Here is a 22,897-nt window from a genome sequence, read left to right as displayed (position 1 = left end):
TGATTTTTTTTTTTTTTCATTTTTTTTTTTTTTTCATTTTTTTTTCATTTTTTTTGAGAGTTTGGCCAGGTGTTCTTTATCTAAGCCTGTCTCCACTCCATTGTATATAACATTATATATACCTGCAATATTCCCAAGTTACTCAATGGAAAATCTGCTGCTATGTCTTGAGAAAAATCACTTTCGTGACTTATTAACAAATTAACTAGGCATACTTTTCATAGAGTTCATTCACCCAAATTTATCATAGGAGATAATGTAAGAAATAAGGAAAAAATTAAATGGGTAACTGAATTCAACTCCTTTACTGAATAATATTAGCATTCAAGGGTCCCCACCACCACGGAAGTCGCAGCTATCAATGTGTCCAATTTCCCCTTCCAGAAAAGTAGCTGCAAATCCCTTCTACAATACATAGGCTGGCTCTCTTCTGTTTGCCCCTCCAGATCCACGGTCCCTGCCGTGCCCTGCTCTGGTCTGGAGGCTGCCCTGTGGGCACCATCACAATGGGCTCCTGGCCCTCTGGCTTCCCATGGGGTTCAGATAATGCATGGTGGAGGGTGGAAGGTGAGGCCAGAGGGTCGAGCCCTCTCCACTCAGCCTTCTCCTTCCCCAGGCCCTTCAAGGCCAAGTGTGGCTGTTTCCTGTCCAGGGATACTGCTCTGCCCCTCTGGTTTCCTCACCAGATGCCCACAGTAGTGTAAACAGTCGATTAAACTCTCTTAAGTTATCCCAATTGGAGTGTGTCATTTGCTTTGTGTTGGGACCATAACTGACACAAGCATTTGCTCCTCAGAGATGTAAGGAAAAGGATTTCTCACTTCTTGGTGGTCAACAAAGGTAAAAAGGGGTCAAACTAACTCAAAGGAGTCCTATCTAAAATCCCAGGCCAACCCTGCTTTCAGGAAGTCTGTCCTTCTGCCTCAGCCATCTCAGGCTGGCTTTAGCTCCTTAGGGTTTGAATCCCTGCCCCCTGCAACTTCAAGCCAAGTGCCTGGGGATGGCTCTGGCATGGATTTCTGAGAGTAACAGATTTGGATCCAGCTGCAGGGAGATTTTCCCCTGAAGGTCACAGATTGTGGAATGAGATCCGTGACCTTCCCACCGTGTCTCTCCTATGGCCCCATTATCACTCAACCTATGGCTGGCATGTGCATTTTAAGGAAAATAAGAGGACTGACTGAATCTGTAGATGGTTTTTTTCCAAAATACTATCTATGTTGTTCTATAAAAACAAACCATTTGGTGGTCCCTTAAGAAATTTCTATTTTTGGCAACTCCTCATTACAACCCACTTTAATATTTAAACAAAGACATGGAGCTTTTTTGGCTGAAATTCAAGCTTCAAAGGCCAGCGTGTCTTTCTCAGTCTGGTTGAACTTGGAAATGAGCACATTTTCTCCATGATTTTGCCAATTAAAAATCCCTTAACTCTGGATGCTGAGAAGCCTGGGTCTTTGCTTCTGCTCCTAAGCCAAAGTGGGGAGGTGCTCACAGAACCATGCCAAGCACCAGTGGCTGTACAACTTCTGTTTTATTTTGTGTGCTTTTTTATAGGATATAAATAATGACAAAAATTACAAAATTTATAACTGGAAGCCCAAGCATATTTACACATTTGTTTCTGTTTCAGCGAAGCTACTATTTACTTTGCTCCTATATAATTTCCTTTTGGTACCATATCTTAGTGTTATTTTACTCTCAATGTACTACATACATATCAACAGTGAATAGGCAAAATATATATACAAGGAACTGTTCCGTTCAAGTAATTTAATATGGTATTAAAATTTTCATACCAAATTTTTCAACACTGAACTAAAACCATATACACTTGTCAGTTTGAAATAAAATTTAGTTATCCTTCTTCAAAGCTCACCAACTGATGAATGTAACCGACAATCTCAGGTTTAAAATAATTATTAGTTAATAAAAAAACATTAAGACGATCCCACAATTTAGCAATATCGCTATAATGAACTTCAAAATGATTCACAATATGATTGGTTAGAACAATATACGTTAAAATGTTATTTTTTTCTATAATGATATTGGTACTGTTTATATAATTTTATTCTACATAAATATACATTCTGGTATCATACAAATACTCCACAGAGACATTAAAAAATTAAAATACCTTAAAGAAATGTAAGTAAATTTTATTTAATCAAATAGTAAGCAAACATTTAGTTTTTTTGTTTCAAGAAAAGTTTTATTACTTTGGAATTTCTTCTCTCTTTTTTTTTTTGTATTTATTTTTTCTAGAAAAAAAATTTTTGCAATAGAATTTTATTAACACCTTTCTCAAACAAGGTTTCTGTGACAGAAATCTTGACAGCAGGAGCCCTAGGTTATTTTTTTAAACATGTTCTTTAAAACACTGTGAAGATTAAAAAACAATCTTTGCAGGCTTTTTGGCCACATCAGCACTTTCGGTTCAACACCAGCTGGCTTGCCCGATTCTCCTGCTCTCTGGCAGGCATCACCTGTATCTCACCACAACTGAGCCAGTCCTCTTGGAAGTAGCAGTAGAAACTGAGTTATTTGAAGTGAAACCCAAAACATCCTTCACAACCAACCTACTTTTCTCATCAATGCATTAGTGAAACATTTTTTTAATAAAAATATTTAATACAAGACACATTTTTCTGTGTATAATAAATCCCTCTCTTTTTTTAAATCATTCTTAAATTTTGAATCGATTGTTAGATTTAAAGGTTTTCTTTAACCGATATAATTAATCACATATAAAATCCACAAATATAGAAATTGGCATACAGAATTTCTCAGCAATCATGGGGATAGTGTTTTCTCTTTTTGCATTAAATACTCCGCGATACAATGATTTTACAGATGCTTTGTGGGAGTAGTTCTGATTTTATCTTCAAAACTGCTGACAGTGAAAAATAAATCCAAGATCTTAATATTTTTAGGCAGTACTAGAGATCGCCTTTAATCTTTTAAAAGGTATTCTCCCCAAATAAAGCAAAGCAAGAATTGGGGCAGTCGCTAAAAGTACCTTGGGTGTGCGGGCTGGGGGGCGGGGAGTGGAGAATCAGGGAAAACCCATCTCAACCCACGCCTCTCAGGGCTTGCGACTGGGAAGTCTTGGCTGCCTTTGCTGTCACTGGTGCAGAAAGAACTTCCCCAGGAATGGCCAGCGGCCTTTCGCCCGTGACAAGGCCACACAAACAGAGCAGTCTTCCTCCTGGGCTGGGTGGAAACGGAGGCGCGAAGGAACCTGCTCCGGGACTGCTTGGCGTGCAAGGCACCGCGAGGACAGGAGGGCGGGGTGAGTATCAGAAAATTGTGGTTTCATACTTGGTATTAATGCCCCTTTTGGCTTCTTGTCCTGGCTCCACGATCCATGGCAGATTGGCCAGAGTCTTTTGCTCAGATGGGTCGATCTGCTTTAAAACAAAAAGGCTGATGCCTGTTATACGTACCTGCACGGGCACGCAAGCACCCGACCTGACGCTGCTCAGAAACCAGCCTCAGGACGCGTGACGCCCAGGCAGGACCTCAGGAGTCTGGAATACGAGAATCATTTGTTCATTCTTTTAGCACACATTTGTTGCCTACGGGCTGTGTGCAGTGTGCAAAGCAGGCACTGAGCAGGGAACCGTATGTGTGATCCCCGGCCAATGTGACCCAGCCCAGATGGGGAGCAGTAACAGAAACAGATTTCAACCCCTCTGAGGAGTGAGATGGGGGAGGGGGTCTGGGAGCCTGCAGAGCAGTGCTGAACCCCGTGCCACTGGGCCAGGGAGGCTTCCTGGAGGAGGTGACTCAGCTCTCAGCCCTCCAGTGGTTTCCATTACACTCAGGAAAGAACCACAAGCCCTCACCGTGACCTAGGTGCACCCATCTGTGCTCTTTTCTGCCTTTCTGTTCACCTGCCTTTACGAAGGCAGGACTTTGTCTGTTTAGTTCACTGATGCTTCCTCAGAACTTAGAAAAGGTCCTGGCAGCCAGTGACTAGCAGGCCCACAATAAACTGCTTGCTGAATAAATAAATTAGTGAGATAATGTCTAAGCTGGAGCTCAAGGACAAGCCAAGGTTTGCTTGGTGAAGGTGGGAGAAGGAGGCATCTGAGGTAGAAGGAACGGCCTGTGCAAGGTCCCAGGGGTAAGAGGCAGTGACCTTTTGGGGGTCTGCAGTCAGTTCCCAGTGTGGGGATGGGGGAGAACTGAGGGTGAAGAGGGAAGCAGGAGCCAGGCCTTGAAGACTAAAAGACGGTTTACTCCCCATGAATACCAAGTAAAACAGGTCATTTCTGGGGTAAGGATTGAGCTGTTAGTTCTCAGGAAGGGCCTGGGGATGGGGTGGGGTGAATTTTTCACCAAATTGCTGCATTATCCTCTGATATTTCCCCTCTGCCCGACCCCAGACACCTGCTACTTTCACCATGAGCTTTGCTGCCTGCCAGAGGTGCCCATCCGCTGCCTTCCAACAATTTCAAATGTGGGGTGGGAGGGCACCTCATGTATTTTCATGAAGAACCCCTGACTATTTTTCAACCACAAGCTAACAGAGCTGAGGGAAATGGTTTGCTGACCCCAGTTGAGGGGGACGGGATCCTGAGGAGGTAAGGGGTGATCTGTATTATTCTTTGTGTATTTTCATATTTCCCAGTGAAGGCTTATAGATGAATATTCAATGTGCCCTTCTGTCACCCACCCTTTGTGCTCCTCTGGAAGAATCTGTGGGGAGCAGAGTCAAGTCAGATGGAGGCACCCGCCGTGCAGAGATTAATCCAGGCCACACTGAAAATGAATACAGTAGTCCAAGGGGAAATTCCAAAAACATTCTGAACATTCCTGGACGTCTCACAGTCTAATCATTCTCAAAGATATTTTTGTTAAGTCTACCCACAGCCCTCATTTAATCCATTCACGGATATTCACTGGGCACCCGCCATGGGCCTGGCCCTGCTGGTGACAAAACAGACAAGGCCCCTGTGTGCACGAAACTCATGCTGTCATGGGGAAAGAGAGACAATAAGCAAACAGGTACGTAAAAAAATCTCAATTAATAAATGCTCTGCAGAGAACTGAAAGCGGGTGACATGCCTGAGCATGACTGGGTATCTACTTCAGATGTGGTGGCCAGGAAGAACCTCTTTCAGCAGCTGAGACATGAATGACAAGGTCGAGTCAGCCATGCAGCAACTGGGGGGTGGGTGGGGTGAGAGTCCAGGTGGAAGGAACACATGGGACAAAGGCCTCAGGCAGGAGTGGGCTCTGTATGTTTGAGAAACAGGAAGGTCTGAGTGTCACACAGGAGTGTGGTGGGAAATTAGGTTTTGGGTATTTGTGGAAGGAGGTATCAAGATCTGTTCTGTGCTTTAGGAAGATCACTCTGGTTGCTGTGCAGGGAAAGGACTTCAGGGCACTGTGGTGGAGGAAGGGAGCTGTACTGCAGTCGTTTTGGTGAGAGATGAGGGTAGCTTGGAATATAAGCAAGACAGTAGGAATGGAGAGGAGTGGGTGGATCTGTGCTATGTTGTAGAGATGGGGTGGAGGGATTTGCTGACAGATTGGATGTAGGGGAAAGGAGGCCCCAGGGATCAAGGATGACTTGTGTCTTTTTGACTTGAGCAACATGGTGAACGGTTGTAGTACCATTTACTGAGATGGGAAACACCAAGAGAGAAGCAGCTTTAGGGGGGAAATCAAGAATTGTGTTCTGGACGTATTAAGTGTCAGATGTCTGTTATGTATCAAAGTGGAGTGTTAAAAAGGAAGTTGAAGATGCAAGTCTAGGGTTCTGGGGGTGGGTCAGGGCTGGAGGGAGAGCACTGGGAGTCAGTGGGGTTGGGAAGGAGCCGAGGTGGGAGGCCAGGGTGTCAGGGTGTGGTGTCTGAAATGAAGATTTTTAGAGAAGGCCCAACTATGGGTGATAAGGTCACCAGCATGGGTGCGGAGGGAGTGGCTGAGGTGGGGTGGAGGAAAAGATCCCTAGAACTGAGCTGGCAAGGAACAGAGAGGCCAGGTGCTGGAGAGATCATCCTCGGGGATGCTGAAGTTGCCAAGAGTGATGATGGGAGTTGGGGCCAAGCAGATTGTAAACAAAAAGCCACATGCTTCGCAAAGGGAGGGGCCTCCTTGTGACTACTAAAGAATCCTCCTTTCCCCCCTTGACACTGGGAATGGGGGATGGAGGGGAGGAGGAGAGAGGTACAGATGGAAGGATACATGGGCATGGAGCAGTGCCTTCTGGGGGATGTCTGCTGCCCTGTGTGAGTCCCCGAGTTTCTAAGAGGCAATACAGCAGCTGAGCAGAAACCAGATGGGAAGCTGCTTGGGAACCTTCCAGCTTCTGGGTATTGCTACTACCAGAGAAGGTTGATTTGAAGTCATGAAAGTTGGTTAGGACAGGATGTCTGCAGAACTTGTGGAAGGGCAGGGGAGGAAATTCCTGGAGGAAGGCAGATGATGAGAAGGAGGGGCTGCACCTTCTGAACAGTCACCACTCTGCAGGAGGCTTCTGTTGCCAGAGACAGCACCCAGTGCCATGGCGTGGGTCACCCACACTGCGGAGCAGCTCGCTGGGACCTGCACAAAGCCTGTGCACCCAGCCTTCCCTGGCTGCCTACAAGGGACAACTGTGCAAACCTCTGCAAACCTCTCTAGAGGACACAGGCTTGCAAGAGGTTGTGCCCTGGGGTGGGATGACAGTCAAAACTTCAGGAATCATTGCTCCCAAGCTTTCCTAGATCTTCAGAAAAAGTTCACCAAGGCCAGCAGCAGTACCCAGTACCTCCCCCCACAGGGTGGCTGCAGGAGACAGAGAAAGTGGGGTTTTCTCTGGAGCCACCAGCTTAGGGAAAGTGGTGCCCCAAGGTTTTGCCAGAACCAGGCTGAGATGATGACGGGCACAGCCAGGCGGGGGCCAAGGGAAAGGACCAAGAAGGGCAGGCCCGGGCTTACATGGCCCCCACACTCCACAAGGGCCCGGCTAGCAAGCCCCTTTCCCTCTCGCTCAAGGTTTCCAGAACATCTGTTTCTTTCCTACTTACCACCGACTTGCGAATGCTAACGCGGGGCTTGGGGATGGGCTTGGAGGGTTTGTTTTCAAAGCTTTCTGGAAGTGTGGAGGAGTGTCCCCCTTTTCTTGCTTGTAGCGCTAGCTGGTAAGCGACTTCGAATGCCTGTCCCAGTGTTAGGATGATTTCATAGGCTAAGTTCTGCAAGAAAACCGAGAAAGCGTTAGTCAAACCGCCGAGGAACTCTAGGAGGTGAGCTGCCGAGGCCGGTGAACCTCGCTGCCTGGTGAAGAAGCGATTCCGTGGGAATCTACAAAGAGCAGAGCCCCCGAGGCCTGTTTAGATTCTCAAAGAGGCCTCGGCCGCTGAGGTGACACGCGCGCTTTCAGCCACACCCGAGAGCCCCACTTAAGCCCCCCGCATGGTTTGCCCCCGAGACCCCGGAAGGGAAAGAGTTACTTCCGGTCCTGCAGCTGAGTCCCCGCGCCAGTGCCTCAGCCTTGCCTGCGAGGAGAAGCCCACACACTCCACAGGAGGTGTTCCTGCGAAGTTTGGGTCTTTTTACCTCAAACATCTGTGATTCAGTGAACATCCACGAAACACAGTCAAAATCTAATTTGGGCTGAGGGGAGAGGCATTAGTCATGCTGCCGCGGCATCTCACGGCTACAGCAGCGCAACTGCAGACTGCGCCCAAGCCGAGCCAATTATCCGTCTGTTTCTCGAGGCATTGCTCTCCCTGTGGGTCCACTCCATATTTTATCATCAAATCAGCAAGAGACAGGGGATTCTGTCAGGCCAGAATGCCATGCCAAGCGGCGCCCAGGAGGAAGGCTCTTTCCTTCCGACCCTCTATCAGTCCTTTTCTTAAGATGGTTTCTAGCTTTCTTTTCTTCTCTTCTCCACATATGTATCTTTGATTCCTGCCTTCTCTTTTAGGCATGGCTCCACCTAGTCCCCTCAACTGAAATCTGATGTTTTCTGACCTACAAGAAGCAGGGTGTCCATACCACCCCCAAGGTCAGAGGGCATCGAAGAAGCAGATGCAGTTTGGCCACCAACTAGGCTCTGAAGACAACTCTCTTAAACTCACTGCACCAGCTTAGAACAGGTGTGATGAAGGTCTCTAGAATGTCTGTTCACGGTTTTCCAAAATCTCAGAATCACAAAATCACATTCTGCATGTGCTTCTACTGCAACCATATCCTTTCCTCTCTACTCACCTCCTCCCTAATCAAATGCACTGCATGGTTTTTGGAGAGAACTGTTTGGAATTGCTCCCCCTCGGTGAGAATGGAGAGGGATATGTAGGATGGTCTTCGTCTTTGGAGGCCACGTGGAAGAGGCCCATGGGTTTCCAGACTGTTCAAATTTCAGATCAATGCCAGGTTATCAATGGTCTTAGAATCAAGTGGGGAAAATGCCTCTTTGATTGGGAGTTGGTTTGACAAAGGATGTGCCTGTCTCCTTTGAGCTACTTGTTAAAAAATAATGGCCCTATAAGACAGATGTCTGCTTGTTGGAGATACTGAACCTCACACAGCAAGCCCAGCACTTCCACGCAGTGAACAGTGAGCCTGTGTTTGCCTCCAAGGATGAGTCAGACTAGTAAATTAGCAATGCACCAACAAATGATAGTGGAGGACTGGGAGACATCTCTGACCGTCACTGCACAAAGAACTGCACTTCAACTGCCTATACTCTGGGTCACGTCACTGTCAGCCTTGCTTCTTACTGCTCAGATGGGTCCCTCTAAAAGGCAGACTCAAAATGGAGCCACAGGCTCTTGCTCTGGTTCACCGTTAACGTGGGACATGGTTGATGTCCATCTGTCGGGGATAGGAAGCAGACGTCTGTGCTCTGGGTGGGAAACAGACTAAGAGAGAGCATCAGGTGTAAGATTCAGTGAGTCTATAACACACAGCCCTTAGATGCCAGAACACGCTTAATGAGTGTGAATTCCTTTTATCATTACCCTAAAAAGAAGTTGCTGAAAGTGAGATTTACTTAAAGCTCCAGTATCTTCAAGTGAAAGCCAAAGATGCTCATTTTGAGGGAGTGCGATTTTTCACATGACTATTATGGGAAGCCTAAAAGGTTCTGAAAGGTAATGGGTTAGAAGCTCTGCCTTTTCACTTTAAATTGGTTCCTAGTGTTAGAAAACTGCTCAAATGAGACACAGAGACCAGACTATCTGACAAAGGCTTCCTGCCACATGGCCTGTCTAGGTTTGGGTCACACTCTCCGTAACATGTTCCTTTCTGTTTTATTTTAGAGTGCTTTATAGCATTTTTCCTTTATGATTAGGTATGTTAAGGTTGAGCATCGTCTTTCCTATGTGTGCTGTCACCTTAGTATCTAAGGTATCCACGCTGTATATCAGAGAGGAGCCCCTGGTGGCTGAGGGGCATTTGCAAGCTGAGTGCTGCATTGTCTGCCCGGCTTCTCGGAGGGGACCTCAGGACACCGTTTGAACAGAAGAGGAAATCCCATTTGCAGGTCCATTTCCTCTCCCTCTCCTAGTAACCTTCCCACTATTTAAAGTGAGAGGAGAGACTTTACTAGAAAAAGATGGAAAATAACACTGCAGTATCAGAGAGGCTTAGGTGACAAGCCCCTGCTTCCTCCTCTGAGCCAGGCTTGCCTATTCCAGTGCTGCTGCTGCCACTCTGGAGCCAGAGACGCCAGGCAAAGAGTCTGAAAGCTCAACTGGTCTCTGTCTTCAGTACATTATCCCGGCACGTTTGGGAAGGCCAGTGCCAGGGACTCTCCCTGGCACGCTACAGGCATGCAGTAAATGTTTGTGAATGAATGAGTGAATATACAAAGGACAAGTTGGAGTAGTAACAATGCTAGTGATTACTACAGCTACCACTAAGAACTTAAAAGGTGTTGGGCACTGGGCCAAGCACTACACTCCTATCACCTCGTTTAAGTCTTACCACAACTATTGCAGTAGCATATTGTTATGCTCATTTTATAGATAAGGAAATTGAGGCTCAGGGAGAGCCCGAGGGCACTGAGACATCAGGAGCATCTGGTTCCTGATGGGGCTTTTACATGCTGAGGGACTGTGTTGCTCAGCCCAGCTGGTTGACATCACAGACCTAGAAAGTTACAGAGCTGTGGTATCTGTGACTCAAAAGCCCATGTTCTTAACGCTCCCCATGGTAAGTCTGTCTCCAGGAGGCAGCCATCAATTCTTCCCCTGCCCTTACACACATGCCGGTCCCCTGTTGACTCTGGGTTAGTCTTAGAGACTTGCTGGGTCAGTCGAATGGGCAGAAGTGACATTCTGGGACTTGAGAGGGAAATTATAACAAGTCTTGCAGCTTCTGCCTGAGCCTCCTGGAAAACTCGTTCTGGAGGAAACCAGTCATGTGTAGAAAGTCTGACTGCCCCGAGATCACCATGCCAGAGGATGTCCAAGGTAGTCACCTGGGGAGTCTGCCTGGAGAGAACCAGCTACTCCCGCCATCCCAGCCCTGGCTCCAGGCACAGGAGGAAAGCAGCCATCGTGGACAGTTCAGTTTCATCAAACCCCACATGGAGACGTTCCAGGGCCCCAGGCATATGGCCCCAGTTGGTCGAGCTGTTCCAGTGTCTTCAGCCGTTTGAGTCACCCCAGCCGAGTCCCCAGATGTCTCAGAGCAGAGCAGAGAAGAATCCCTGTGCCCTGCCTGCCTTCCTGATGCACAACTGTGAACATAATAAAACGGATGTTTCATATGCAACAACAGATAACTGGAACACATGAGACACCAAAGAAGACTGGACTCCAGTTCAGGCAGCAGGGGGAGGAGCCACTGGCCGACGGGCTGTGATGAACGTATGAACGGTATGTAGTCCCAAGAGGCCGGTCCCAGGCCACCACCCCAGCCCTGGCCAGGAGGAGGTTAGCGGATGTCTGCGGCTCATGACCAGCACTAGGGCAGCCCTTCACACATGCCATGCTTAGTCCAAACCAGAGAGCTGCAATGTCCTTTTATGTCAGCACAACCACATCTCTCTCATCTCTAGTTATGACTTCCCTTGGGCTTAAATTCAAACTTGTTTTGCTTCATGTTCATTACTTCATATCTCTCAAATGCTGTAACCACTGACCTTCTCCAACCTTGGCTTACTGGGAGATACTTGTCGTGGCCTGTACAGCACGAGTCTCTGGCCGAGTTATTACGGCAATAGGTTTTGTGTATTTTCTGCCTTACACAGTCCACCAATGAAAGGAGATGTGTATGTGTGCGTGGGTGTGTGTGTGTGTTTGGCAGAGGTGAGGGAGTGATTAAAGAAGAGCAACATGCTCTGAGCCTCAGTTTTCTTATGTAAAATGGGGATAACATACAGTATCCACCTTACTAGAATGTTCTGAGAATCACTAATATTTAAACTACTGATAACGCCAGCTAAAATTTATTATTTTCTGTGTGGCACGCACCATGCTAAATGCTCTACATGGACTATTTCAATTAATCCTAACAACCACCACCTAATAATCCTTGGTTATTATTCCTGTTTTGCCCATGGGATAATTAAAGCTCAGAAGGGTTACATAATTTGCTTATGAAGCCAGCACCTGTCTAAGCTGTGATTTGAATCCAGGTGGTCTGACAGGCCACCACACCTTGACCCTAGACCTGGGCTATAGTAAAAGACTTTTGTAAACTGTTAAAAATGTTTTTAAAAAATTAAGTGATGACGCTAGGAGGAGGGTACTAAAGGCCATGCAGTTTGCCTGGGTCTCATGCCAGCAGCTGGGGAGAGGGAGCCTCTGAGCAGAGTGCTCTTTATGATTTTACATGAACCATCAAGCCAGGGGTTCTCAGCCCATGGCCTGCTGTGTCTACGATGGGAGGGATATGAAGCCACACCCCCTTCCAACTGAGGCTCCTGAAGATGGAGGCAGGGAGCCCCAACCCAGTAGGGAAGGATTCCCAGGGGACACCTGACCCTCTCTAGGGAAGGGGAATTACTGAATTTTAAAAGCCCTTCCCTTTCCCTCTCCCCCAGGGATTTTGATCTGTGGATTAAGAACTTCTACATCAGAGGAATCTGAGGAGCCATTGTGTCTGGAGGATAGATCCTAATTGTTGTCAGGGGATGCAAAGCTTGTTTTTCTTATGAAAACTGGAAGTATGTGTAGGCAAGACTGCCAGACTGTGGGCTCCTTAAGGCAGCCAGGACTGCAGTTTTAACATCACCATGAGTTGACTGAGCTCCTTCCATGGATCAGGGCTCTGTCTCCGGTGCCTGGTGCACGCCTGGCCTCTAGTGAGTATTCAGTAAATGCTCACTGAAGGATGTGGCAAAGGAAGGGATCCACTAAGTCTCCTGTTAGTTCCAAAGGAGGTTCAAGGAGAGAGGAAGTGATGGTCCCCAGTGTCCTCCTACATCCTACTCACTGAGGCTGTAACCAGCACAGTCATCAAAACTGCATCCTAGATTGTGGGCAATCTGTGCCCCAGGAAAAGCTCTGATCACCCCAGGTCATTAACTTGTATTAATGGATGCATTATTAGAGTTTTCTGTGCTTGAAACTCCTGGTTTGAAAATCTTTTAGGCTCAAGGCTTCAAAGACATATGTGCAAGAATATTCATTAGAACATTGTTTAAAATTTTCATTAATAGGGGATTGATTAAATAAAATATAGTGCATATATCTACCCAGTGAAGTACTAGGCAGTCACTTAAAATAATTGAGTCATTTAAAAAAACTGGTTTAAAACTATGAAAAATGTTTACATACATACATATGGTGTATCCATTTATATATGTGCATAGAAAAGAGCGATATGCATATTAATGTTAATATGCATTATATTAATAACTGAGTTTTGGGATCATGAGTGATTTTTGTCTTCTTCATACCTTATATACTTTGAATTTTTTTCAAATGAGGATGAATTATTTTTTGCAATCATAAAAAATAAAGCTTTACTATTTTGATCACAATTAAAAGCAAGAGAAAATCTTCTAGTTAAAAAGAATCGTATTCATTCTTTGTTGGCATCACCTTGGGGTCCTGAGTACCTCTTCATTTGGTGGAGATGGAAAATCCAGGCCCCATTTGCAGATGCTGCCATGGCTTGCCTCCACATCCCAGCGGGCTGGCCACCCATTTGGCCAAAAATTTTGTTTAGGCACTTCAGCTTTCACATTGAATATCAACTCTAACATCTGCTCAGTTGAGTTTTAAAATACCCAGCTCTTTTTTTAACCTGTAGCCCCTAAACCTCTTCTCCAAGTGCAAAGAGTCTGACAAGCCCAGCTGAGAGAAATGTTGTATGTGGACAATTGATGGACATGCAGTCAATCTACTCCTGTACTAGGCTAGGTTTCATCCTTGCACTGAGTCAGACCACCTGTGAACTTGAGCCAGGAGATATTATTTCCTCTCCTTATGATGATAATAGCAGAAGCAACAATAAGAACAACTGCAAAGTTATACTGCTATTACCTCCCAGGGACCAGGCTAAGTGCAAAAGCCTGACAGAGTAGGAACCATTATCCCCATTTTGCCCGTGAGATACTCAGGTCACAGAGGGTGATTAACTTGGCTGCGTTTACACAGCTACTGATGGCAGAGCCAGGATTCAAACCCAGATGTGAGTCATATTAGCCAGTGTTTTGTGCCTCTGGGCTATCCTGCTGTCATCGTTGTTGTCACTCGCTTTCACTGAGGGGCCCTCTAAGAAAGGGTCTTGTTTGGGGGAGTCATTGTATGAACGTTGCTGAATATACACAATATCCCCTCAAGAAGATCATGACAAAAATTCTTTCACACTTAAGTCTCATTAAAGTTTTGTTTTCTGAGATGAAAAGTTATACTTTTTTACTTATATATATATAAAAAAAAGTGAAACATGTAATACTTATCTCCCAATTTGTTTTGACTTCTAAGAACCTCAGAATCAAACTTGTGGCTCAGCTCTAATAATGCTGTAGAACGCTGTAGTCTGCATATTGACGTTAAAACTTTCCCCTTGGTGTCATTTTTCCTTTCAGTTTGTATTTTCCCTATTTCAGATTTTTGTGTATCTCTATTTTCACTTTTATCAGACCTATTCATATAGGCTGACAAATTCTTTATGGAATGATGCATGGAATAAATAGTGCCTATTTGTTCACTTAAACATTAACTTGAGGGCTTACTAAGTTTAACCCATTACTGTCAAAATGGCTGACAAGGTGCCTCAGACACGAGTCTCCACGTCGTCTGATGAAAATGACAAAAAAGGAAGCGAGCTGAGAGGGGAAAGGGCCCTCCTAGCCCAGGCTGGGGGGCTGTTTGTAAGGGTGGACCATCCTGACCTGTAAAAACCACCACCAGCACATTTTAGTAACCGGACGAGAAGGAACAAATGTGTTAGTCCTCTAGGATGGGAAAGCTATAGGTCCAAATGAGGTTATCCTTTGGCTCATGTGTGATCCTAATGTTACAAATGCCTCCAGTTGGTCAGCAAAGGTGCTCCCTGACATTTTCATTTTCTTTCCCTTTTCGTATGTCAGCTCTCTCACGGTGAACAGGGTGCAGATGCAGACACATTCAAGGAAAGGGCTGTGCTGTGCCTGGGGGCAGGGTGGAGGAGCCTGGCATGCTGCGGGAAGCCCCAGGAGGTCTGCTGGGCCAGGGACAGTGAATAGAGACCAAGAGCAAGTCGCTGGATCTCCATGGCTCCTCACTGCTCCTGAGCAAGGGACACTGAGAAGGGGATGGTCTAGAGGACGTTTTGGTCCCTTTCTACCCCAGAGCTTCAGGAGTCTCAGATTAGAAGAATGTTCTCTAATTGGAAGAAAGTCTAATCTTTGTCTGTCTTTTACCCAATCAACTATGATACGTACAGTTGGTGCCACGTTAAAGAGTAACACACTACCCACGACTAGGCGAGTCTCAACAACCTACCACCTTGTGCTTGGGGAAGCATGACCAAGGGGCTGGCTTTCATATCAGAGAACTTAGTCAAACAACCAGCCCCCAAAGGTCTTCCAAAGGGCCAAATGTTTTGTTTATTCTAAAATGGCCTTTGTTGTTGGCAATACACCCATTTCCCATCCCCCACCTTTGCCTGTAAAGCTCAGCTCCCCATCAAATCCTCCAGAAGCCTTCTTTGAATCCCCTTCCCTGACCCCCAGGCTACATTAGATGCCCTCCTCTGTGGTCCTGCAGCCACCTTGGGCACAGCTCTACTTACTGCAGGGTATTTGTTATTATTTTCTCTTTATAGGTGGACTACCCCTGTTGACTGAGCTCCCTGAGGGCTCTAATCTCATTTGACTTTGCACCTCCAGGGTTTAGAATATGTTAGGTGCTTGCCAAATGTTTGTTGGGTTAATCAAAGAAAGGAAGGTGCTTAAGATAAGGTGATTTATGCCTTGTGGATAAGATAAGACTGAAAATGGATGCTCAGAGCCAATCCTTTCCCTCCATCTTCTCTCCCACCAGGAGACCAGGGTGAACAAATGCAAAACAAACACAGGCAATGCCACAGGGAGTGCAATGACAAAGGGAATTATTTTTCAAGCTGGGTTCTCACTGGGGTCTCCAAGAAAGAGGCCGCATTTCTCTTTTGGCTGTATTTTGCTTGTACTTCTTATTTCTTAAGACTTGGGGTAAGCCTAGTCTACAACTTGCTTCACCCACATCCTGAGGCAAAAATAACTTTGAGAATATTCTGGGCATATTCGCAGAACTCATTGACATCTTCTTAGCTCTTACTTCTTTTGACTACCAGCCAGAAGTTAAATCTTGACAAACTATATTTCTAGCAGATAAATACTGCCCAGTCATATGTCGTCAGCATTCAGAAATAAATATAAGGCATTCTTCTAAGATGTCTCTCTGGGCCAGGACTAGCTTGTCAACTGGCCAAAATTCTGATAGATTCTTTAGTGCTAATTTCAGCTAACCCAAAGAGTAATGAAATTATTTTTTCCCCTAATTATAACAGGGATACATGTAGAAAATTTTGGAAATACATGGAAGAATAAACAAAAAAATAAAAAATCATCTGTAAAATTCTATTACTGGAATGTCTGTAACCCCTGCCAACATTTTGGTGTATTTTCTTTTTAACTGTATATATACACAAATACACTTACATACTATATGAATATTTATATGTGTGAATTTAAAAGAAATTAGAATCATACTTTATGTGCAGTTTCATAAATTGTTTTTTTTTCATGTGACATTATATTACAAAGTTTTTGCATGCCATTATTTGTTCTTTAAAAACATGTTTTTAAAGGTGGCAGAGCATTCTACCATATCAGCTAAGATTTAGCTTTATGCCCCACCCCACAAGTACATGAGTATGCATTAGCTTAGTGAAATTCTTGCAGAAGGAGGTTGGGCCTGTGTGCTAAATTGTTATTTGCCTTCTGAACACATTCTGGGGGTTCCTTGAAGGCCACTCATGCCCTAAGGCTACCCATCCTCATCTAGCTCTGGTTTGAACAATCACAGAACCACAGCCTAAGGTGGCCCAACCACCTGCCACTCAGACACCCATACTGGAGGGACTGGTCTTCCAGGGCAGAAGGGAAATGATCTTTATCCAGTTATTTGGCAAGAATTTGGGGAAAGGGTGTCTAGTTAAGAGATTTGCTGTATTTCAGCCTCTATCCATCCCCCTTACCATCGTAATGGAAGCTGCAGTTCAGCCTCTACTAACTTGTGATGCTTTGGAAATGGAGCACATCATCAAATTTCCTGGTTAACTGAAGAGAAAACCCTTTTTATTTTAATCCTTGCTTTTGGAACTCTTTCTAAAATGGGCATGTTCATTTCCTTGTCTTAGGAAACAGTGCATATAATGCTTTATTCTTTGATTATGGCAATGCCCTGAACTCACTGTTCTGAATTGAATTAATGAATTGTCACATTTCCAGACTTACCACATGTTCACACAAACTAAACATTCAGCTTGCAGCCCAAGCATCCCTCCTCTGGGAGACCCTGCCTGTCTGGGTGCTGGCACAACTCCATGTAGCCTGGATACGCTTTGATTATAACTGTTTGTTCATGTTCTTCCTCCCCCAAAGGAACTACTGGTTCCTGGAGAGCAGGGTCCTGCGCCTGACTCATGGCAGGCACTCAATAAATAAAGGAATGAATTTCATATGAAATCTGCCATTTGTCCTCAGAGGTGGAATACTGATAAACCAAAAACTGGGACCTAAATCCTCACACAAGGTCTGACAATGATCAGGAATATTCTAGCGTGGAACACAACCACCACTATCACTGCTCCATCTACTGTCCCCAGCCTCAGCAGCTAAGATTTACTGTGCTGAAAACGGGCATGCATTGTCTCATGTAATTGTTACAACAAACATAGGAGGTGGGTACTATTATTATCTCTATTTTACAGATGAGGAAACTGAGGTTTAGAGGCATTCTCATCCAAGCTATAGAGTCAAGAAGTGCTGACCTGGGATTCAAAACCAGGCTGATTCTGAAGTCCACAATTTTAGACATGATACTTAGTTTTCAGTTATTTGGGAAAAGGTATAATGAATAAATGTATACATGCTGCAAAACAAACTGTGAAAACAGTTCAGAATGCCTACTTTCTTACTAATTTTACAATCCATGGAATAGATATAAGGCACTGATAATATCCATCAAAAAATGAGTAACAGAAAAAAAAAGGGTAACTATTATTTTCTGAATATCCAACAATATTATGGCTTAGTTAAGTCTTAGTTAAGTTGATTCATGTCAAAGGAGAGGAGCTATGGATAAATGCAACCAAGCAGTGTTAATCTGTTTATTCTTTTGGGGGAAAGGGTAGAAGGACAACAGGGCTGGGAGTGCAGCCTTTTTATGGAACCAGGGCCATTCCCTGCTCTTAGAAGCTGTATCCTTTCTTCCCCTGATTTTGCTGATGAGTTTTGCCTGCTGGACAGGGTCAGAGAATAGTTTCTACTCTACATGTAGATTACATTGTACACGGAAGATTAGAGAGGGTTCAATCTTAAGGGCTCTATGCACTTGAACATTTTCTTTTTTGTTGTCACTTTTTTTCATAGTATCATAATCAAAGAAGTTGAGAACCATTTTTAGGTGGAGAAAATGAGAAACAGAATCAGAGACCACCTAGCTTCACCTACAACCCTAATTTAGTCATCAGAGGCCACTCAAATTAAGTTCTTTTACATCATTAAGTTCCCACTTAGTGGGACAACATCTGCAAAATAAGCCATACAAGACTTTTCTTCAGGAACCTCAAACTACTCCATGGAAATAATTTCAGAGTTTGAAGAAGGGTTTGGAATTTTAATTTCATTAAACTGATGAGAAAAACCAGGAAACAAACCCATAGCAGAGCCAAAGTTGGAAGCTGGTAGGTCTGATCACTGGTCATGACAAATGGTCAACTTGGGTGTTTTTCTTCCCGTGATTTGGCTGACTGTAGAGTACTACAGAATGCTGTCTCATGGTCTGCTAACCATGTTTCCCTGCATTCTGTCATTTGTTTCTCCAGTTTAGATTCTTTCATGCCCCACATTGATCCAAGAAAGAAGAGAGAAGGAGCTCTGTTCCTCCTTGGTACCACCCACCAGCCTCAAGCCCTGATGTTCCCTGCACATTCCTGAGCCACTCCATGTGCCGCACACTGAAGAAGCCAGAATTTGGGAGTTGCAAGTAAGAGAAAAACAAGATTGGTTAAAAATATCAAAGGTTGCAAACATGTTCTTTATAGAGAAGAGACATGAGAATTATCTAGGGTCTAGCAGCAAAGTCATGGCTTTTAATGCTATTTAGAAATATTCATATTTTAAAATTATTGAATGTGGTCCCTCCCAGATTTTTAAAACAAATCTATGCCCAGAAAATGCATCAAAATCTTTCCCATCTATCCACCTCAACTCTATTATTGAGAAATCTAGAAAAGCTGTGTAAATAAGATATAGAGGCCAACAGTGTCCAAATTACTTGGTTATATCTATCTCTTACCGATTGTGGCTTTCTAGGAATGATCTCTGCAGCCTTGGGGCCTGGTGGCCCCTGAAATACCCCCTCCATCTCTCGTAATCCCAGCACTGTGTATCCTCCCCTACCCCATGCACTCATTTGAGGTAAGAGGAGAGAAAAGCTGAATTCCTGTTTTTTACCCTTACAACTCCTATCTCATAAGTCATCCTCCTTTCCTACCAAGCCCTACCAACCCCCTCAAGGTTTTCACTGCCTGGAAGTGGGGAGAGGGGTCTTACCAAGATAGATATTTGAATAGAATCAACTAGAAATCAAAAACCATGATAACAGCTAAAGTCTAGACTCTCAAATGCAGAAGGGTCTGGTGTTTGCCTGTTTTTTCCCTTGAGAACCCTGCTTCTGTTTTTGCTTTAGTCTTTTTTTTTTAACCTACCTGCCATATAGAACTGAAAACATTACAAGCTGAACTCATCATAGATTCTAAGTAATGGAAACAAACTTGGGGCTCATGTGGTGGGTAGGTTCATGTGTCAACTTGGCCAGGTAATGGTACCCAGGTGTCTGGTCAAGCAAACACTGGCCTAACCGTTACTGCAAGGACATTTGTGGCTGGTTAATAAACTAGAAGGCTGTTCTATTAAATCAGTCAATTGGCTGCAGCTGTGACTGATTACATTGATGAAGGGTGTGTCTTCCACAATGAGAGAATGTAATCAGCTGGATTTAATCCAATCAGTTGAAGACTTTTAAGTGAGACAGACAGAGAACCTTCACTTCTTCTTTGGCTGACCAGCGAAGCGTTTCCTGAGGAGTTCATTGAAGTTGCCAGTTAGTTGCCTGAGGAGTTCATAGAACATCTTCATTGGAGTTGCCAGTCTGCTGCCTGCCCTACGGAATTTGGACTCGTGCATACCCACAGTGGTGTGAGACACTTTTATAAATCTTGTATTTATAGATATCTCTTGTTGGTTCTGTTTCCCTAGAGAACTCTAATACAGCTCATCAAGTGTAACATTTCCCAAAGCCTGTTCTGTGGAATGCCACCCTTGTGAGGTGCTCTCCAAAAGAGGATGACAGGGTCAGATAAACTTGGGTCACCATGCTCACTGCACCCCATCTCTTGGGGTCTGAGCACTGAGCACACTAAAGGCCCAAAAATGTCCGGGAGTAAGTAAACGCGATTAAACTCCCACGCTGGCTCTTGCTGGGAGGCCTTGGGCCTCACTTCCCAGGCCATAGGATTTCTATGAGAAAATGTCCTGAATTTCAAACCCAACTCTCTGTAAGCTAGATACTACCTACACTTCATTCAAAGCTTTTGATGATAGCAGACATTCATACAAACATTATGCAAGCCATAAAAGTTCTAAAAGATCAAACTTTGCAATTAAAAAAGGTATATGTATTTCTACATATCAGCTAAAAGATTAAATGTATACTTGAAATATTGTAAGGTATTCTTTCCTTTTTATTTCCTTTGTAGCAGCCAAGGGGATTGATTCCAATCAAAAGAATTTAAGGCCTGAATATTGAACCGCCCTACAAAAATATACAAAACCCAGAGGCTTATTTATTTATTTTTTAGGGTAAGCAAAGCTTGTGGCATCTCAAAATTGCTCAAAGGCACAGGTCAAGGCTGATGGTCTTTGTTACTAATTTTTTTTCCCTCCTTTTGTCCATTTTCAGGAAGAAGGAGTATGGTTAGAAAGGCAGAGGATGACGGGACTTTCTCTACCACAAGGGAGTGAGGCATCTGTATGGTCAGTTCTCATTTAGCCCCATGCGGTTAAAGTCACTATCCAGCTCATCATTCCTTTAGGAATATGCATAGTCAAATTTAGAGGGATTTACAGAGTACTGAGCAGCAATGTCTCCCCTGTCAGGACACATAAATGTAATTCTAGACTCAAGATAACTGGATTCACAAGACAAAAGAAAAATTTTTTGAGCTCAAGATCATTAAAAATAATTTTTTATTCCAGTACCAATACACAACATAAATTTTCCTCTTTTAACCATATACAAATATATAATTCAGTGCTGTTAATTACATTCACAATGTTGTGCTACCATCACCAGCATCTATTATCAAAACTTTCCCATCACCCCAAATAGATACTCTGTACATTTTAAGCTTTAACTCTCTATTCCCTCCCCCGCTCCATTGCCTAGTAACCTATATTCTAGGTTCTGACTCTTTTTGTTTGCTTATTCTAACTGCTTCATTTCAGTGAGATCATACAATATTTGTCCTTTTGTGTCTGGCTTATTTCATACCACATGGTATCTTCAAGGTGCATCCACATTGTTGCATATATCAGAACTTCACTCCTTTTTATGGCTGAATAATATTCCATTGTGTGTATATACCACATTTTGTTTAGCCATTCATCAGTTGATGGATACTTGGGTTGCTTCCATCCTTTGACACTTGTGAATTGTGAATAATGCCACTATTATATCTGCTCAAACGCCTGCTTTCAATTCTTTTGGGTATACCTAGAGGTGGGATTGCCAGGTCATATGGTAATTCTACACTTAATTTTTGGAAAAATTGCCAAATTGTCTTCCACAGCAGCTGTACCATTTTACATTCCCACCAGCAATGAATGAGTGTTCCTATTTTTCCACATCCTCTCTAACACTTGTAATTTTTTAAAAAAATAGTAGCCGCTTTAGTGAGTGTGAAATGGTAGCTCATTGTAGTTTTGATTTGCATCTCCCTAATGGCTAATGATGTTGAGCATCTTTTCATGTGCTTTTGGCTATTTGTATACCTTCTTTGGAGAAATGTCTATCTAGGTCTTTTGCTCATTTTTAAAACTGGGTTAAATATTTTTGTTGTTGAGTTGAAAGATTTCTTTAAATATTCTGGATATTAAACCCTTATCAGATATGTGGTTTCCAAATATTTTCTCCCATTGTGTAGACTGTAGTTTTACTTTCATGAAAAAGTCCTTTGAGTTGCAAAAGTTTTTAATTTTGACAAGGTACCATTTATCTTTTTTTTCTTTTGTTGCTTGTCTTTGTTACTGTTCTTGAAGTTAGACAAGCCATGTTCACCTAGAGAGGATTAAAATGTTGGATTTATTGCATAAGATGAAAATCCTTTAGAACTGATGCCAGAACCTAAGCAAGTGAATGTCTACATTAAACCAAACATCTGGATGAAAAGATAAAAGAGGATGCAATTCTCCACAGGTTTTCCAGATTTATTGGGGGCACCACATTGATAACAAAACTAAACAGCTGACCATTTTTCCCCACATTGCATCTCAATATTCCAATGTCATATATACATAGCTAAAAATCTCAAGGGGGCAGATGGCCAAAGGGTATCAATTTTTAGTTTGAATGTTGACCAGTGTTTTTGATACTCTTATGAAGGCAAATTATATTTTACTTTAAAATCCAGTCTTATGGGAGAAATGCTGCAATACTCAGGGAAAGACTGGAATGCATCATGAGAAGTATCCGAACATTAATATTGACCTTCAGTTGAAAGCACTGAATAGATACAGAATCAGCAAGGTCCGTGAAGTCAGTGTTTTCCTTGAGGGACTGTTTCTTCAGTTCTTTTTCCAAGGGCTGTGGGAAATTTTTCTCCCATAAGGAACACCCTTGTGGCAAACCTCTATCTGATGTCTGTTACCAGAAAAAGGGTAGGCAAGGAAGGGGAGGAGGTGGGGATTGAACTAACACTGAACACCTGTTATTTATGAGGCTCCTACATATGTTCCTTCATTTCAATCCTGGTGAAAACCTGAGAGGTACAAAATGCTTGTCCCTGTTTTACAGATAATGCAAACTGGGACTCAAAAAAGTCCCTCAACTTGTCTAAGACCAGGCAGTAGGTACGCACGTTGAGGTTCGAACTTTGATCAGCCTATTCTTTCTCTGACACCAGCCTAACTCCCACAGAGAAAGGTGTTTCATGCAAACTCAAATATATGCAGGTAGAATGAAAT

The 22,897-nt window shown here is 43.8% G+C and overlaps 1 protein-coding gene across 22 annotated transcripts in view; it reads right to left on the bottom strand.

The window, feature by feature from the left end:
- Positions 1 to 1,515: 1,515 nt before the first annotated feature.
- The window catches only part of ANKS1B (ankyrin repeat and sterile alpha motif domain containing 1B), a 1,210,519-nt gene continuing 1,189,137 nt past the window's right edge, over positions 1,516 to 22,897 (bottom strand). For 14 of the 22 annotated variants that reach the window (XM_037845538.1, XM_037845542.1, XM_037845543.1 and 11 more), the window contains 2 exons: positions 7,026 to 7,193; positions 1,516 to 3,413 (listed from right to left, as the gene is read on the bottom strand). In XM_037845538.1, coding sequence (XP_037701466.1) covers positions 3,303 to 3,413; positions 7,026 to 7,193 — 279 coding nt within the window. In that variant the 3' untranslated portion in view covers positions 1,516 to 3,302. Of the gene's footprint in view, positions 3,430 to 7,025; positions 7,194 to 22,897 lie in introns of all 22 variants that reach the window. The other 8 variants (XM_037845547.1, XM_037845557.1, XM_037845559.1 and 5 more) reach the window with 2 other exon arrangements.

The sequence above is a fragment of the Choloepus didactylus genome, chromosome 8 (assembly GCF_015220235.1).
Source record: "Choloepus didactylus isolate mChoDid1 chromosome 8, mChoDid1.pri, whole genome shotgun sequence".
NCBI lineage: Eukaryota > Metazoa > Chordata > Mammalia > Pilosa > Megalonychidae > Choloepus > Choloepus didactylus.
The sequence above is the reverse complement of the archived record's forward strand: the minus strand, read 5'-3'. Positions and strand labels throughout refer to the sequence as shown.